At 49.0% G+C, this 16,280-nt stretch overlaps 1 protein-coding gene across 3 annotated transcripts in view; it reads right to left on the bottom strand.

Annotated features, from left to right (window-relative positions):
- Positions 1–2,305: 2,305 nt before the first annotated feature.
- ARIH2 (ariadne RBR E3 ubiquitin protein ligase 2) overlaps positions 2,306–16,280 on the bottom strand; it is a 36,619-nt gene continuing 22,644 nt past the window's right edge. For 2 of the 3 annotated variants that reach the window (XM_043443107.1, XM_043443109.1), the window contains 13 exons: positions 14,810–14,877; positions 14,254–14,317; positions 12,964–13,114; positions 11,907–12,028; positions 10,634–10,743; positions 9,180–9,297; positions 8,177–8,227; positions 8,065–8,086; positions 5,914–6,065; positions 4,932–5,075; positions 4,267–4,335; positions 3,045–3,128; positions 2,306–2,824 (listed from right to left, as the gene is read on the bottom strand). In XM_043443107.1, the coding sequence (XP_043299042.1) occupies positions 2,753–2,824; positions 3,045–3,128; positions 4,267–4,335; positions 4,932–5,075; positions 5,914–6,065; positions 8,065–8,086; positions 8,177–8,227; positions 9,180–9,297; positions 10,634–10,743; positions 11,907–12,028; positions 12,964–13,114; positions 14,254–14,317; positions 14,810–14,877 (1,227 nt within the window). In that variant the 3' untranslated portion in view covers positions 2,306–2,752. Of the gene's footprint in view, positions 2,825–3,044; positions 3,185–4,266; positions 4,336–4,931; positions 5,076–5,913; positions 6,066–8,064; positions 8,087–8,176; positions 8,228–9,179; positions 9,298–10,633; positions 10,744–11,906; positions 12,029–12,963; positions 13,115–14,253; positions 14,318–14,809; positions 14,878–16,280 lie in introns of all 3 variants that reach the window. The other variant, XM_043443108.1, reaches the window with a different exon arrangement.

Here is a 16,280-nt window from a genome sequence, read left to right as displayed (position 1 = left end):
TTGCCTCACCGCTGCCACATTCGAAAAGGGAGGAAAGGACTTTTCCATAAATGAGTCTTAAACGTCTTGGAAGCAAGTTAAACTCAGCTTATGCCCAAATATGGAGGTGAGAGGACATACCAAAGCTTAGTCTTTTTTTTTTTTTCGTGTTCTGCTCCACATCCCGCCCCGCCCCCTAACAAGATATGCAGACAAGAGGAACATCTTTCACTCGGTCCCCACAGGTGGTTTCTCCTTACCCTGTTAAGGCTCCCCTCCTTCAACTTCCTCTCAGAAAAGAAAAGTGTACGTTTCCTGGTCTTCTCAGTGGGGCAGGCCCACCTTCTCCTCTTGAAGATTCTATACACAATGGCAGGTTTCATCAGTGTCCCGTACATGGCTTCATCCAGTCAGTCAGTCAAGTCACCCTTAGGGACTATCTTGTCAATCTCCTTAGGATACTAGGGAAACCACTGTCCAACAAAATAAGTTCTAGATGCCACACGCACTTTTATAATCAGAAACTTTATTTTTAATAAACCACTCAACTTTGAGCAGATGACATTGCCTCAACTTTTTCTTTGAAGAAAACAAAGATATATGGTAAATTTGTGAAAACACTGTGCCTTCCTTTGCAGGGCAGAAACATTCTGCATGAACTTTTCCATGTTCCTGATGATGTTAGCAAGAGACAGCCACTTGGGGCACAGAAGGAAGTTTTCCACAGGTCAAGGGCTGCAGGCTGCGGTCTGGGCACAGAACCTCTTGCCGCTCCGGTGGCTGGGGGTCACAGCTGGCTGCAAGTACACTGTGTAGTAGTTATACAGTCCAAACAATGCGCAGGGTGGGATTTAAGGAACAGAGCTGCAACTCGGGTCCTGCTGCTGCCATGGCGGTGACACCCAAGGGACTCAAGGGAGAGGTGAACATTCCAGACACTGGGATCTTCCATGTGCCAACGAAGCGGTCATACCCCACCTCTAGGTGGACACTCTCCTTCGGTTGGCTCAGCGCTGTGCAATTCTGGGTTCGTCTGTTATACTAACTTGTCCTCTCATTCCACCCCATGGTCCCTTCCTTGCAGGAGATGACAGGAAGAGGCAAAACCTGACTGGGGAGAAACAGGGCCTGCAGCCAACCATGGACCCCGTGACCCCAAGAGTTACAACTGTCCTCTGTCTTCCAAGAGAGATTCACTTTGCAACTAACATGGTACCTGGGGGAATTACTGACTGAGGTGAAAATGTTGGAATATCAAAGAATTTCCAACACAATATTTATTCACAGATTTCCAAGCAACTCTTCCGGGAGGTCAAGGGGGCCCTGAACAAGAGCTGCAGGAACCCCGGGAATCACAGATGTAACTTCGGAAAGGCCCACAGGACCAGGTTCAGGACAAGTAGGATACCATGCAAACTGCTTGTTCCTTTGCACTGTGAAAAGACTGGCCTTTTCCTTGGCCAGCCTCCTGGAACAGGAGCAGGGACCACCAATTAGGAACCCCTCGACCAGCCTCAGACTCCAGACCCCAGAGGTGTTGCCCTCCAACACTGGAAGCCAGGCGAGGGGGAGCACACCCCACCCCCAGAGCAGGTCATGGAGACAAACGCTCCAGGTTAACATAAAAACAATTTGTGCAGACACAGCCCCTGAGCCAGGCAGACCAGAGCCCTAGGGAGGGCTCTGCTGAACTCTGACCTTGACATTCACCAGAGGAGAGCGCAGCAGGCCAGCGTCAGGTATGGCTGTGTGTGAACCTGGTTGGAGTCCCTCCATGGGAACACTGGCACAAAAGAAGGGGCCGAGGTAAAACAAGTCTTTGGGGGAATGATTCCCTTTAAAAGTGGATCTCTCTCTTCAGGAAACAAAAGAAAACTGTGCTGAACTCATGTCCCCTGTGCTGGAGGGCCACAGCTCATCCATGCGCTCTGCTGTGGGCTCTAGCCTGAGTGGCCAGGCCCTGGTAAAGCTCACTTTCAAGATAAATGAGTCCATAGACACGCAGTGCCATTGGACATGATACCCGGGGGCAAGATTCTGTTCTGTATTGTCTTCTAACTGCCAAGGTGAGGCAGTACCCCTGATCACAGAAGGGTCTACAAGGACCAGGCAGGAGGCACGGCGTGATTCTCTGCACACCACGGTGTTACACAGGCCAACCCCATTTCCCACCACCCATGCTCTTTACTTGGGGCTCCAGCTGTGGCCAAAGGCGTGTGAATCTGGAAAGCAAGTACCACCTGGGGCCCTTGTGCAGCAGACATCCTGAGGCAAGGGGGGGCGGACAGTGTATATATATTACGTTCTAAGTAAAATAGCTAGAGGGTAAAACACTCCAATGCCAGTTTATTTTTAAAAAGGGTTCTGTGTCATTCTATGGTTTGTTTGCCCCCTGGTTTTGTTTTTTTGTTTTTTTTGTATAATTGTACAGCCTTTGAAAATTATGTAAGTTGTAATGATCTAATACTATTAATAGTCATTCAGAAAAAACTTTCCTTCCCTCCCAGCAACTATCCAGGGGGAACTGACGGTCCTGAGAAGAGGCCAATTCAACGGGGCCTCTACCCTGGTGGAAACAAAAAGCAAAAAGAGGAGGGGGGAGAAAAAAAAAACAACCAGAAATCGACTAAGAGGTGTGTGGCCAGTGTCTCTCAGGAGTGGGGTCCTGGCTGTTGCCTGGGGTGATGAGAGGCAGGGAGCCTGCAGCATGCAGCACGGCAGCCGGGAGACCTCGCAGCCACATCGTCTTCAGCCGGCGCGCCCGAGTCCCAGCCTAGGTGTCATGGAAGTCCTTCAGCAGCGTTCTCCTCCGCTGCTCTGCTATGTGCATCTGGTTCTCTAAGTCCTGCACCAGGGAAGCAAGACACAGGCTTGCATGGCCCAGCCGCTTGAGGATGGGCTAGCTGAAGCCACCCCCTGCCACGGGCTCCGAGGAGTCAAAAGCACGGCCCTCCCCATCCTTCTCAGCGGCAGCCTCCAGCCCCTAGGCCAGCCACCATGGGACCGATCACCACACCAGCTCTCCCTTGCCTGCCAGAGGGTCCTAGAGGACAGCAGTCACTTACCCCTCTGTCATAGCTGTCCGCCCGCTCCACCTTCCATGACAGGTTTTCAATCTCAGCCTCCAGCTGAGCCTGCTGGTATTCAAACTGTATGGGTAGAGCAGGAAGGTCAAAAGGAGTGGGGACGGTAGCCAGGGCAGGGCCTGCAGACGGGAGGGGCAGAGGCAGCACCTCAGGCTCGCAGGAGCTCCAGACAGCCCGGGTGCTGTCCTCAGAGGGCAGTCCTACTTCCTGCACCCAGAGCCAGAGGCCGGCCCAACGGCTGCCTGCAGAGGACAGCCACGTGGCCAGGCTGCACTCGCCCTCCACCCCCAGAGAAAGGGGAAGGACTGAAGCCACAGAGGAGAGTGCTCCCGACATACGGGGAAATGGCTGCTGCAAAAATAAGTCAAAGTGGACATTCACAGACTCTGCGCTCACTGAATACTTTGTTTTTTTCCAGCCCTTCTGAAAATCAAGAATCTTCAAAATTTTCAAACCATTTGACTTAGTAAGTATACACCTCTTGCACAAAGAGGTTTCCCAATGTCTTATTTGTGACAGTGAAAAACAGAAAGAATAAACGCCTCAAATGATGGTACGACCATATAATGGGACATCTATGCAACTATTAAAAAATGGCATTTTCCAGCCTGGTGAATAATGACAGCTGCAAAAACTGTTGTAACAAAAAATGTCATATATATAACCGTGATTATAGAAACAGTACTAATTTTCAAAGGCTGGAAAATACTAACAGTGCTCATTTCTTTCTTGGGGGGATGATGGATGATGTAAATGTTTTCCTAATTTTTTCAACATTTGAACAATCAGTGTGAATCACCTTATTAATTGGGGAGGAAACAATCCCTATCTAAGATGAAAATTACACAAAGATGTAAATGAACGCCACAGTATTTAGGAACATGCATGCTGGGTATCCTCCCAAAACATAAGCACTGGTTCCCAAGTGGTCACGGATATTTTCAGCCAGCCACCCTAAAAAATATAGCTGTTAACGGCTTCAGTACACCTGCCTAGTCCTATTACATGAAATGGCAGTACCTGAGATCCACTCTGGAAATGCCTATTCGGGGCCCGGGGATCAAAATTTTTCAGTGGCCAGTTTTGTTTTGATTTTGCCCTCCCAGCCACCAGGGGTCTGGTCCCTGCTCGCCTGCAAGGTGCGGGCAGAGAAGGCCCCTCTGAAGCTAAGAGGGCAGAGCAGAAGGACGGCTTCCCTTACCAGCTTCTTCCTGGGCCCGGACTCCATGTAGTAGGCGTATGGATACGTGTACTGCAGGGTGTATCGACACTGCAACAGAAGACAAGGGATCTGTGTCTATGACTCTTAACTCCACGGACCTCACGGGGCTGATACAGGCCTTACCCCACCATGCAAATCAGCCTGGCTCTACGGGAACTGGCCTGAAAGAGATGAGGCCAAGGCAAATAAAAGATGAACTGGGGGACAACATGGCAAAAAGTGAAACAGAAATGGTTACAGAACACCCATGGTTCCTCTCCACACTGGGATTTATTACCAGCAGCTGCCTCAATGGCTCTTCCCTCGTGAGTCGGACCTCAGAGTCCACACATCTATCTCAATACTTGTCCAAAGACAATCTCTTATTTTCCTCTGAGTGATGCATGGATGGGACAAAAGAAGAGAAGGGCTCTCATTTTCCCTGTGGTTCTGTCCCCGCAGGCAGAGGCACTGGAATACTGAGTGCCCTGGATATCCAGGGAGGGCAGGGTCCTCAGTGGGCACAGCCCAGGAAGATGTGGACCCATGAGCAGGCACATGCGGGACTTCACAGGGGGTGAGCCCTGCCCTTGACAGTGCCTCCCACCCTCAAGAGGCCTGGGCCTCACAGAGAACAAGGGATGGGAAGACTGAGGGGGACAAACCTTGGCCAAGAGCTTGGCAGCGTTCTGGAGGTACTGCCAGTCGATCCAGGTCCCCAGGTTGTTCATGACCCTCTCCTGGATCTTCTCGTGAATCCGCTGGTATGTCTGTGCCTCCAGCTGCAAGCTCTTGTTGTGGTTTTCCCACTGTGGGGTCAGAGGAGAGAGAAAGCTGCAGGCATCCAGGAAGGTGGCTGGCTGTTCAGAATGGTCACAGCCTTGTCTAGCTGATGGGGGCTGTGTGTCCTCGGGAGCGCACGAGGCAGCTTCCTCAGTCCACAGTACCAATCCTGTCTAGAGCCCCTATGTGCCTGCCAGATCACTCTACCCGCTTAGAGCAATAGGACTCTAGCCCTGAGGACAAAGCAAAGCTAGGTACTCCCAGGCCTCTTGGTCTCTTGTGCTTAGAAACCAAAGGTTCCATGCTCTGTGGGCTTCCAGGGAAAACTGCCCTCTGAATCTGACTATTAAGACGGCACTGGATTGGGGGACGTGGCAAGATGCGGGCTGGGGGCTGAGAGATACAAACTGCTGTGTGAGAAATAAATAAGCTACAAGGATACCCTGAACAGCACAGGGAATGTAACCAGTATTTTATAATGATGATAAATGGAATATAACCCTTAAAAATTCTGAATCACTACGTTGTACATCTGAAAGTTACAGAACATTGTAAGCCAGTTATACCTCAATTAAAGACAAACAACAAACGTGGCACTGGATGGATAAAGACCACCTGATGGTCCTTCCCTCTCCTTCACAATTCAGCATCACACAGGGTCGGCAGGTCCTTCCCAGTTGGCTGTGCCCGCCCTGGGGAGCCTGAGAGCCGCAGCTGGAGGCAGCACTCGGCCCGGCCGGCGCTCCAGGCCCTGACTCCGGTGTGCATGCGCCGCTGCAGCCACCGGTCACTGGGCGTTTTGCCCAGCAGGGCCAAGCGGAAGAAGCCTACCCTCGAGAAGCAGGTGCAGGAGAGGACGCCTACCCTCTCAAAGTAGAACAAGTACTTCTTGAGGGCCTCCCTGGCCTGGGCTTGCTGGCTCTGGTTGACGATGTCGGGGTTCTCCTTGTACCGGCTGCACTCGTAGTACTCGCTGCCGTGGGTCTTCCAATCTCCTAGACACATCCAGCAGAAGTCTGCAGGGACAGAGAATGCAGCCCTGACACACACGACGCGGGCCCACGTTCGTCCACAGGCACGGGCGGCGCAGGAGGCCGGACAGAGCCGGCTGCGGGGATCACCTGGCCAGGACGCTCCCCGGCCGCCCCTTTACAGAGGGCGTGGACACGTCTCAGGCCCGTCACAGCCCACGGTCCCCGCAGCCGGTCCGTGCCGATCTGAACGACAGCCTGCAGGTGGTCTCCGTTTCAAGAACGCATACGCTTAGTGCCTTTTTAATCCAACACAGGCAGACGCTGACCGTCCAGAGGCCACGGGTCTGCTGTGTCAGTGCCTCCTCAGCAGCAGAACGACGTGTCCGACTGAGGACCCCTGGCCTCACCTTGCCCTCCTGTCGACCTCCCCCTCTCAACACCTGTCCTAGGTGTTGTACATGAAACTGGGGATGAAGACTTCCCCCCTTTTTCTTCTTTCTTAAAAAGCATATTTTTATGGGAATTCCCCAGTGGTCCAGTGGTCAAGACTCAGTGCCTTTACTGCCAGGGCCCAGGTTCAATCCCTGGTTGGGGAGCTAAAATCCTGCAAGCCAGTGTGACCAAAAAAAAAAAAAAAAACCAAACAAACAACAAAAAAAGAGAAAAAGCACATTTTTATCAAACCCACTGCTACCCAATAGTTCATGCCCAGAATTATGACTGTTTTCACACTGAGGAAGCCAAGAGGGAAAAACAGAGATCCCCTATGGATGCTATATATCTGAACAATTACTGTGCCTTAATGGACAGGGGCCAACCACGGTTATGTGTTCTGACTGCCAGAGACCCAGACAGCAGTAATCACTGTTTCCCATGATTCACTCTCATAAGCTGGCTCACTGACTTCCTCAGGGCTTGTGTAAAACTTGGGGAAGCTAGAGCCAAAAGCTAGACCCAGCGGTCGTTCACTTCTCTTCTCCTGGGAGGCTTCACGGAACAGTGCAATACAGCTTTTGCCTCAGTCAGCTAGGTTGTGTCTGCTGTCTTAAATACTGCTACATTGCTTAGGGCTGCCCACCCAGGTGGTAAAACTATTCAGCAACACGAGGGATGGTAGTTAACTCTGGCCAGTAAAGGATGGGGAGAGGACACACCGAGGACTCTGCAATACCAGGCCTGTGGTGGGTACTGGGGTGTGCACTCAGGCATTTCTCTTTAAACTGTACGCATGCCTTATGCACTGTTCTAAGGAGATTGTGCACGTCCCTCTCATTCAAACACATGCAGAGAAGACGGTGGAATTTCACTGAGGAAACACGCCACTACTCTTGGCTTATCTTCATTCTACACTTCGGCATCACCGTTCCCTTCTAAAACCTTGCCTTGACTACTCTGATTACAGTGTGATCCTGGGAGGATCCAGGGACAGCAGTGGCCAGGCTCTTACAAAGAGAAACTCTCAGGGCCAGCTGGGCGGCATGTCAGCAGCTGTGGAAGAAGTCTATCTGGACATACATTCTACCTGAAGGAGTTTTATCTCTTTACTTGATCTGGCAGGAAGGAAAGCAAAACCAACGGTTCTGTGGAACCTACACCGGCCAGATGAAGGAGGCCAGAAACCCTCTCTGAAAACTTTTATAAAATCTCAAGGCAAACTAGGATTTGACTGCTTCCAGGAGAACCATGGGCAGCCTGCTCTAAATGGTGTCCGTCAGACAGCACAGAAAAGCCCCATGCTACTTACCTGCCTTGGCAAAAATCAAAAGAACACACTAAAATGTTCTTCTTGGATGACTGAGGATTTGTGAGGGTGTAAGAGCCATCCCAAAGTTGGCAGCAGGATTATTTAAGGGACCAAGAAATAATAAATCAGCAAATCCAGAGCTGCTGTACTCTGGTCCTCATGACTGTAAGTGACGGAAGCCACCCTGTTTAATCACTGTAAAATGAAAGCAGTGGAAAAAAAAAAAAGCAGTGGAGACCCATGCACAAGAAACAGAGACTGTGCCACTGGGCCTGGTGCACCAAGCTTGGGACTCACCGTGTTTACATTTGGAGCATTGCTGTCGGAGGGAAACAGAAGAGAACATGTTAAGGGCACGCTGACCAAAGGCTTCAGGTCACACAAGCAAAACGTACAGGCCTCTGCTCACCATGTGATTGCAGCCGCCGTTCTTCTCAATGCAGATGTTGCACTTGGGACACTGAGGAGACAGAAGGGCGCCGTTAGGCTCACACACCAGCAGGCCGGCTCTAAGACAAATTACACAAAGCTCCTGGCACCCGTGCCCAGCAGCTCATCGTGCGAGCACTTCTGGGGAGGAGCCTCTCACTTAAATGTGGCGGGTCGCTGAGGCTGGAACAGCAATTCAAGGAAATGAAGTCAGCAGGTTTGGCCCTGAAACACTCCAGGCTGAGCCCTGCTAAGTCTGCCACCATCTGTCCCTGCCAGGAGGCCGCTCGGATTAAGCTCAAGCTGAGTCAGTAAAAAGCTGGCCACTTGAGAGGAATGGCAGCGCAGCCTACGAGCTGCCACCCTGGACTGGGGCCCGCTCAGCCTGCCTGAACTTCGACTTCCAGAAGAGGGCACGGAAATCACCTCCAAAGCTCACTCCCATCTGAGAGACGCCAGCAGCCCCAGACAGAGTGGGGACCAGTCTGATGCCGGGCGCTTCACGGCCATGAAGAGGGCCTTACTTCATGATGTCATGCTCACAGCTGCGCTGCAGGGTGCCTCGCCTCAGCGTGTGACTGGCACCGGCTAGGGCCCGAGTGCTGAGTCATGCGCAACTCTAGGGGCTGCGGGCCATGCTTTCCCATGGGACGTTTCCAGAATGAGAACTGGGCAGGCCTGGGGGTTGCATTAGAGTTTTGCTACTTATTTGATGTGGCTGTCAACCACCTCCCTCCCAGGGCTGTTAACGTTGGGGAGGCATTCAGTAAAACCTAGTTTCTATCTAATGAGTCTTCCTGAGGGCCAAACTTCTCCAAGCATTTTAGCATTTCATTAAAAGAAAGGCACCTGGTGCACGCTAAGATAAACTGCTGCAAACTCTGCCGCGCCGGGGCAAGGGTCTGCCACCTCCATCACGAGCCCCACGGCCCTGGGTGGCACTAGGGAGGGCAGACCCATGACAGGTAAGATACAGTCCTTACGTCTTTAGTGTGGGCACTAATGTAGTTGGCTGTTTCAGAGTCGTCTGCACACTTCGTGAGCCATTTCCGGATTGTGGCGCAGTCTGTGGGGGCGTGATACATCTGACGACACTTGAAACTTAAAACCAGAAAAGATAACCGTTAGGTCAGATCCTGTGTTTTTCCTTTTCCTTCTGTCCAAGCCAACAGATCTGGAATTAGAGCTTTTCCAAGAGGTAAAAAGTCACCTCTCGTGGCGTCCGAGACCTTGACTTACCCAGGATTATTCTGAAGTCCTGGGGGACTTCTCTCAATAAACCCAAATGAGACATTTGTTTTAAATATCTTAGGTGATGTCAATCCTTCCTAACAGGATATCAAATTCAGAACTCAGATTTTCAAAGGGCTCGGGGGTGTATTCTGAGAAGAGGACTCAACTCCTACCCAAGGAAGGAGTGAGATCCAGGCCTGGGAGCCCTGGCTTATCTGAGTTCGAGGTTCCCACCGGATGCACGCTGTCGGTACTTGTGTAGTCTGAGGGGCATGTTACCTCTGATGAGACCGAAACTTAGAATCAGAAAAGGAAAACTCTGACACTCATCCAGCCAGGCTCCTGTGTTTTTAATTCCCCTTCCGTCCAAGCCAACATGACTTTCTGGATAAAGGCTCTCAGGCAGGTAGCCTACCAAATGTCCCAGGGAAAGACGGCCCTAACGTGGGACACAAAGGGTGGAGAGCAACCGCATTAGTGGTTCTTAACGTTTGGTGAGTCACAGACTCCCTCAACCATGCCTTGAAAGGCAGGCACATATGCACACGGACCCCATTTTCTCCCTACTTTCACTGAAGCCCCACTGTGACTCTTCCAGCGAGGTGCAAACAGGGCGCAGGTCTGGACCTAAATGAAGGCTCTGCCATTATCTGCACCTCGCTTTCCTCACCTATAAGTAAGGGGAAGAGCAGTACCAATCACATGCAGCCGCTGTGACAATGAAGGGAAAGTGGTCAGGAGAGAGTGGTTCCACTGATAAGCCTTCAGTATGCTTCAGCTAGTTCCATCATGTTTGCTGAATAGAGTAAACCCCAGATAGATGTAAACCACATTTATGAATTGCAGTGTTATAAAATTAGCAGAATGGCCAACAGAGAGAAAGATTAAAGTGCTGGTGGCTGGAGCTTTCATATACGGCAATATGTGAATTTTCTGTGCAGATAAATCTACATCCACACAGACACGCAGTCTCTGGGCCCTGAATCTTAGTAGCATAAACCCCAGCACATTCTCCAAGAGTCTGTGTCTCCTTCTTGTCTCCAGACTGAGTATCGTCAAACACCTGCCCACGTGGAACAGCGCTGCTCTTCTGGCCCAAAGGCCCTGCCTCTCCCAGCCCCGCCCTCATAAGAGCCACAGCAGTGATGCTGAGAGGAGGAGAAGGCACCCGCCAGGGCTGCTCGGCACCCACACTCACTCTTACCAGAAGACCTCGTTGCACCGATTGCACTGTACTCGGCGAGCTCTGGGCTCCTGTACCCGGATAACCATGGGGCAGTCTGCACCAGGGCATAGCTGGAGCTGGTAGTGACTCTGTGAACATACCAAGGTGGGAACAATGAGGACATCCCCTAGTTGGTGCCTCCAAATTAGACCTCCCTGAGTACTCAAACGCCTCCTGTTCTTCCATCAAGAGGCTACAGGAATTCATGATGGATGTCATGAAGACCAGACATTAGGCGGGTCCTGAAAATGCCCTTTGAATGTTTAGCTTAAACCAGGGAACAACTTAAGAATGACCTAAGCTTAGATGACAGAACGGAATACAGAATTGTGTCTCTGAGATGAAAGTGCATAGGGACTAGGGTTGGAAAGGAACAGGGCCCAGTCAGTTGTGCATGAGACTCTGAGGGGCTCAACAACCCTCAGGCATCTACCAAAGGCAGCAAACAGCACCAGGAACAAGGCCTTTTGTTTTTCCTTCAGCCTGTGCATGAGACGACCCAGACCATCATTCAATCCAATAAGCTTAGGAATAAAAGGCAAAGATCAAAATTATGCTGCGTGGAACCAGCAAGCCTGAACAGGTAGCCCAACAGAGGGGAAGGACTCCAAAAGTGACCACTCTGAGAACTCGAACAAATTGCCAAATCGCCCAAGAAGCAACACCGCTTCTTTGGGCTGACTCACACAATGAAGGGAATAGAACAGCAACTCCTGAGATATGCCTAACTTATGTTTATCCCCCTACATACAATAGCTTATTTAAGTAACTCTGTATTGGGGCGGGTGGGGCAGGGGGGTGAGCGGCTTCCCTTGTGACTCAGCTGGTAAAGAATCTGCCTGCAATGCTGGAGATCTGGGTTTGATCCCTGGGTTGGAAAGATCCCCTGGAGAAGGGAAAGGCTACCCACTCCAGTATTCTGGCCTGGAGAATTCCATGGACTGTACAGAGTTGCAAAGAGTCGGACATGACTGAGTGACTTTCACTTTCACAAAGTGGGCGTGCCTGACCATTCTACATAGGAAAGAAACCAAGGCTCAGAGAAGGACTATAAGGGGTCAAAGGATACAGAGTGAGGAAGAAACAGACTTGGGATTTACTAGTACTCTAGAGTTTTCAAACTTTTTAAAAGCTGTGCAGCTCTTCCTTCAGATGGAAAGCATCTACTGGCAGCCTCCTCTGTAGAGTAACTGGTGAGCATCTGATGAGAAGGGGACTCAGGAAGACCAGGCACAGCAGCGGCTGGGCATACCTCCACGTAGTCCCTGAAGAGGTAGCGCCTGTATTTGTCTCGCAGTTCTTCATTGGGCAGCAATGGAAACACAAAGTCCTCTGGTGTTCGAAGTGGGCAGTCCTGAGCCATGCAAGAGACACCTGTTGAACAAAGACAACCGGATGGACAACTGTATCACAGAAGACACACCTATAATGTATTTGCTGAATTCACCCAACAAATTCACATTTTACACAGGGAACCCCGGAAGCATCAGAATTTATTCAAAGAAGAGAGAAATCAATATATTTACATAGTGATGCAACTAAAATATTATTAAAAATTTTTAAAGGACAGGGAATTCCCTGATGGTACAACGGTCAAGACTTTGCACTCTAACTGCCAGAGCCCTGGGTCAGGGAACTAAGCTCCTGTAAGCTACACAGCACAACAAAAAGAAAAAAACAAACAAACCCATGAAAACCAAAACCAACCAAACAACAAAAACAAAACACTAAAAAGCCAAAACCAGTTAAACAGTATATATCACAAATAGCACCGATTAAAAAAAAATGCTTAAAAAAATCCCAGAGGGTTCTTGACTTACAACTTAGTTTTGTGATGTGCATGTGATTACCATCAACAGAGTGAGCTTTTACAGATATAATTAATATAATGCTGATTTTAATATCATGAAGTCATAATTTAACAAAGACTCCTTTAACTCATCACCAAGTTTGATTTGTGCTCACCTAAATCACAGTAAACCCTCTAGGAGTTTGAGGTACGGCTACCACTTTGAGAATCAAGATAGACAGGGTAGGCAGCTTAAAGGACAGTTTTCCTAAAAGGCAAGAGAATATAGCCTTGCCGTCACACCAGCATTTACATAAACGCCCAAACATTAGCCTTAATTCTCGGATCTTGCTCAGGACTAGGGTAAACTTTGCCATTGTTCAGACTGACATGTTTGGAAACCAATGGTTCCGATTTTGAAAACTTCAGTTAGGCTCACAAGAAAACCTGAGTACCAGAAGGGGCAGACCTGAAGCTAAACAGTTCCCGCCAGCCTGTTATGACCCCGTGGCGGACTCACCCACACCCACACCGTCCTTGACGAGCACTGAGCAGTGCTGCTCCCAGCAGCTGCGGCAGAACTGGTGCTGACAGGCCAGAGAGAGGAGGTTTTCCTTCCGCACGAACTGCATACACACTGCGCAGTGGTGAGGGGAGTGGGCCGGGGGCACCTGCAGGGAGGTAAGCGACGTGAGCCAGCCTGCAACAAGGGTCGGAACTCAACTGCCAGGTATGGGCTCTGTGAGTGCCAGTTCTGAGCGGAAAAATGTATTATCAGGAAGGCTTCTCGAAGGAGGTGATAGTGGAGCTAGGCTTGGTGAACCCCTGAGTTTAGAGAAGCAGAGAGAAGATGGAAATGAGCTCTTACAGTAGCTTATAAGGTCAGGATTTCGGAACTGTCAGGGTCCTGAGAGGTCATTCCATCTACCTTCTTTGGGAGGCTACTGGGTTTCTTTTGACAACGGCCCTCATTCAGCATGGCACAGAGTTGCTTCTCAACAACTACTATAAACCCAGCCAATAGATTCTTAGGGGCTGAAGTGTGAGCCTCTAATAGCTCCAGAACCCATACTCTGCTACACAAACTGGCAAAGACAGTCTGGGGACACCAGCCAAAACCACAAACCAGTGAAAACCTAACATGAGGTTCTTGTTAGTTCACTGGGAATACCAAAAATAATTAGAGGAAAAGGACCATACTCTGTCTAGTATGTTCCTGGAAATTTTCTAAGAAGCTACATAAGTTATATGGTGATCCGAGCCCCAATTCTCCCCCATTCATTTGACAAATGCTGACTTAACTCTTAGCAACAGGAAATTGCTATACACTGTAAGATATGATTCCTAAACTTAAAAAGCACTTACAGTCTACTATGGGAGCTAAAAAGACATGAGTGTATCACTGAAACGTACATGTAAAGGTAGAAAGATATAATTAAAGGAGTTTGGAGGGGAATGTTCCCAGGAGACAGGTTTTGTGAGAGATGGCTTGGATTCGGGTCTTTAAAGGAGAGTGCCGTTCTCACGAGCAAAGATGGGGACAGGATCTGGACATTCCTGGCCAAGGGAGGCACCAGCAGGGTTAAAGAGGCATGCAGTGAGTGGGCACCCCAAGAACACAGCAGGAACAGAGAACAGGCTGCATGTGAGTGCAGGAGACAGGTGAGGCTGGAGAGGGCGGGCAGTGATTCACTCCTCGTCTATGAGGAGAATTTCCAAATGATATCGGAAATGGAAGATTAAACAAAGTGAGACGGTTCTCAGTAACTGTGAGCGCCACAGCAAGAGTGCGTCAGGAGGGGACACTCACATGTTTCGATGGTTGGGGCTGGACTCGGGCCTCAACGAGCAGCTGGGCAGAATTAGACTTGTATCTACAAAACACAAAGCAGAAAGGGAATCAGAGCTCCAGTTCTGGAGGTATGGTGGTAAATGAGCTGACCTTTTTCGCTGAAGGTAATAAGCACTAAGTCATTTATTCCACTTGATGTGTCTGAAAGAAATAACTGGAGATACTGCCAAGTGTTATCTAGAAGGGCACTGATTTAACATTAATGATAGCATAAAAACTCTGACCTAACTTCACTGTCCAACAACAGGGGTTTGGAGTAGGCTGGAACATCAATATGATAAAATACTGTACCTCCATTAAAACTGGGGGTACAGAAAGAATATGCTGAAAACATTGGAAAATGTTCACCATATACTGAGAGAAAAAAGGCTATAAAATATGACCCAGTGTTTTAAAAATACAACCTGCACATTGTAAGGATATTCTCCATAACACAGACAATTATTACCACTGTGTGGGCAGGCAGAGAGAAGTTACAGACAATGCCATCTCTTCCTCCCCCAAAATACCTTACCTGTCCAGTATCTCTGCAACTTGCCAGTGGAAATTAACTAATATAAGTTTAGCAACTGAATGAGATACCTAGAAAGAAGAAAAAAAGAAATCAAATTATAATGTAGTTTTTTTCCAGAGTGCTCTTACACTTTGAGAAATGCACACATTCCTCTCTACTGCAGGTCCAGGCTTGATTCTTGGTTCTGTTTTATCGTTTATGTTCAGACTCTTAAGCAATTTCCTGGATCTCTCGATTTTTCAAACTTTGTTTTCATTAGCAACCCTTCAAAGAAATTAGTTTGATTTCAGACTTACACAAAACCATCCTATCTACAGTAAATAAGGACCTAGAATCCAAAGTAAGCAAAAGAGCTATAGGTTCCCTAATGTGATTTATGTTTGCTGAAGCTGCCGTAGGAGGCCATACACGAGCACCTCCAGCTAGGCGTGTTACTTGCAGAAGCTCTCCAGGCTTGGACTTTTTATATAAACCCAGAAAAACAAAACAAAGCAAAAAACACCCCTGGTTAAAACCTCTGACTCTATAACAAAACTATTCATCCACAAAGACCACTATCACAGAATGAAAACAGAGACAAAGCATTTGGTATAAATGTTAAAATTTGCTTGAGAATACCTTTTGGATACAAATATATTTTTACAACCTGAAAATTATATTGTTTTATTTTATTTATTTATTTTTGGCTGCAGTGCGCCGCTTGTGGGAGCTTACTTCCCTACAGTGGAAAAGTGGGGTCCCAACCAATGGACCGCCAGGGAATTCCCAAAATGAAATTTCTTGACCTTCCCAAAGAAAGAGAACTTCAACACCATACCTGGCCTGATCCTTTGATCTCAACAGCACGAGCAACAGCAATAAAGCCTCAGAATTAGCATACCAGGTGCAGCCCCTCCGTGTGCGGAAACGACACGGGCCGCCAAGGAAACTGAACATTTTACTGATGACCACAGGTCCACTGTGACCAGCTCAGTATTCCAGTGGAGTTCTGGTGAGAACTGACAACGTGAAGAGAGGACGTGTCTCAGTTCAGCTCCGTCGCTCAGTCGTGCCCGACTCTGCGACCCCACGGACTGCAGCACACGAGGCAGCACACCAGCACTCCAGCACACAACTCCTGGAGCTCACTCAAACTCATGTCCATCGAGTCAGTGATGTGTCCAGCACCTTATAAAACTGAATAGATGTCCATCTATTCTTTCAAAGCCAACTGCTGAGGATCTATCAATATATACAACGCTGTAGGCACAGGCGCCTCCCTCCAGTCTTCTACAGGAGGTACTGTGATTGCCCACAGTGTATCACAGACTGTCAAGGACTCAGTTTCCCCCAATTAATCCATTATGAATGTGAAGGAATTTTGAGACCATTAATTAAAGCAAAACATAGAATGATGGCACCTTGCCCAGTAATGGACACCAAGAAGATCTACAGGGAAGTCAGGATACAAAGGGGCTCTGAGCAAAAAGCA

The sequence above is a fragment of the Cervus canadensis genome, chromosome 22 (genome assembly GCF_019320065.1).
Source record: "Cervus canadensis isolate Bull #8, Minnesota chromosome 22, ASM1932006v1, whole genome shotgun sequence".
Lineage (NCBI taxonomy): Eukaryota > Metazoa > Chordata > Mammalia > Artiodactyla > Cervidae > Cervus > Cervus canadensis.
The sequence above is the reverse complement of the archived record's forward strand: the minus strand, read 5'-3'. Positions and strand labels throughout refer to the sequence as shown.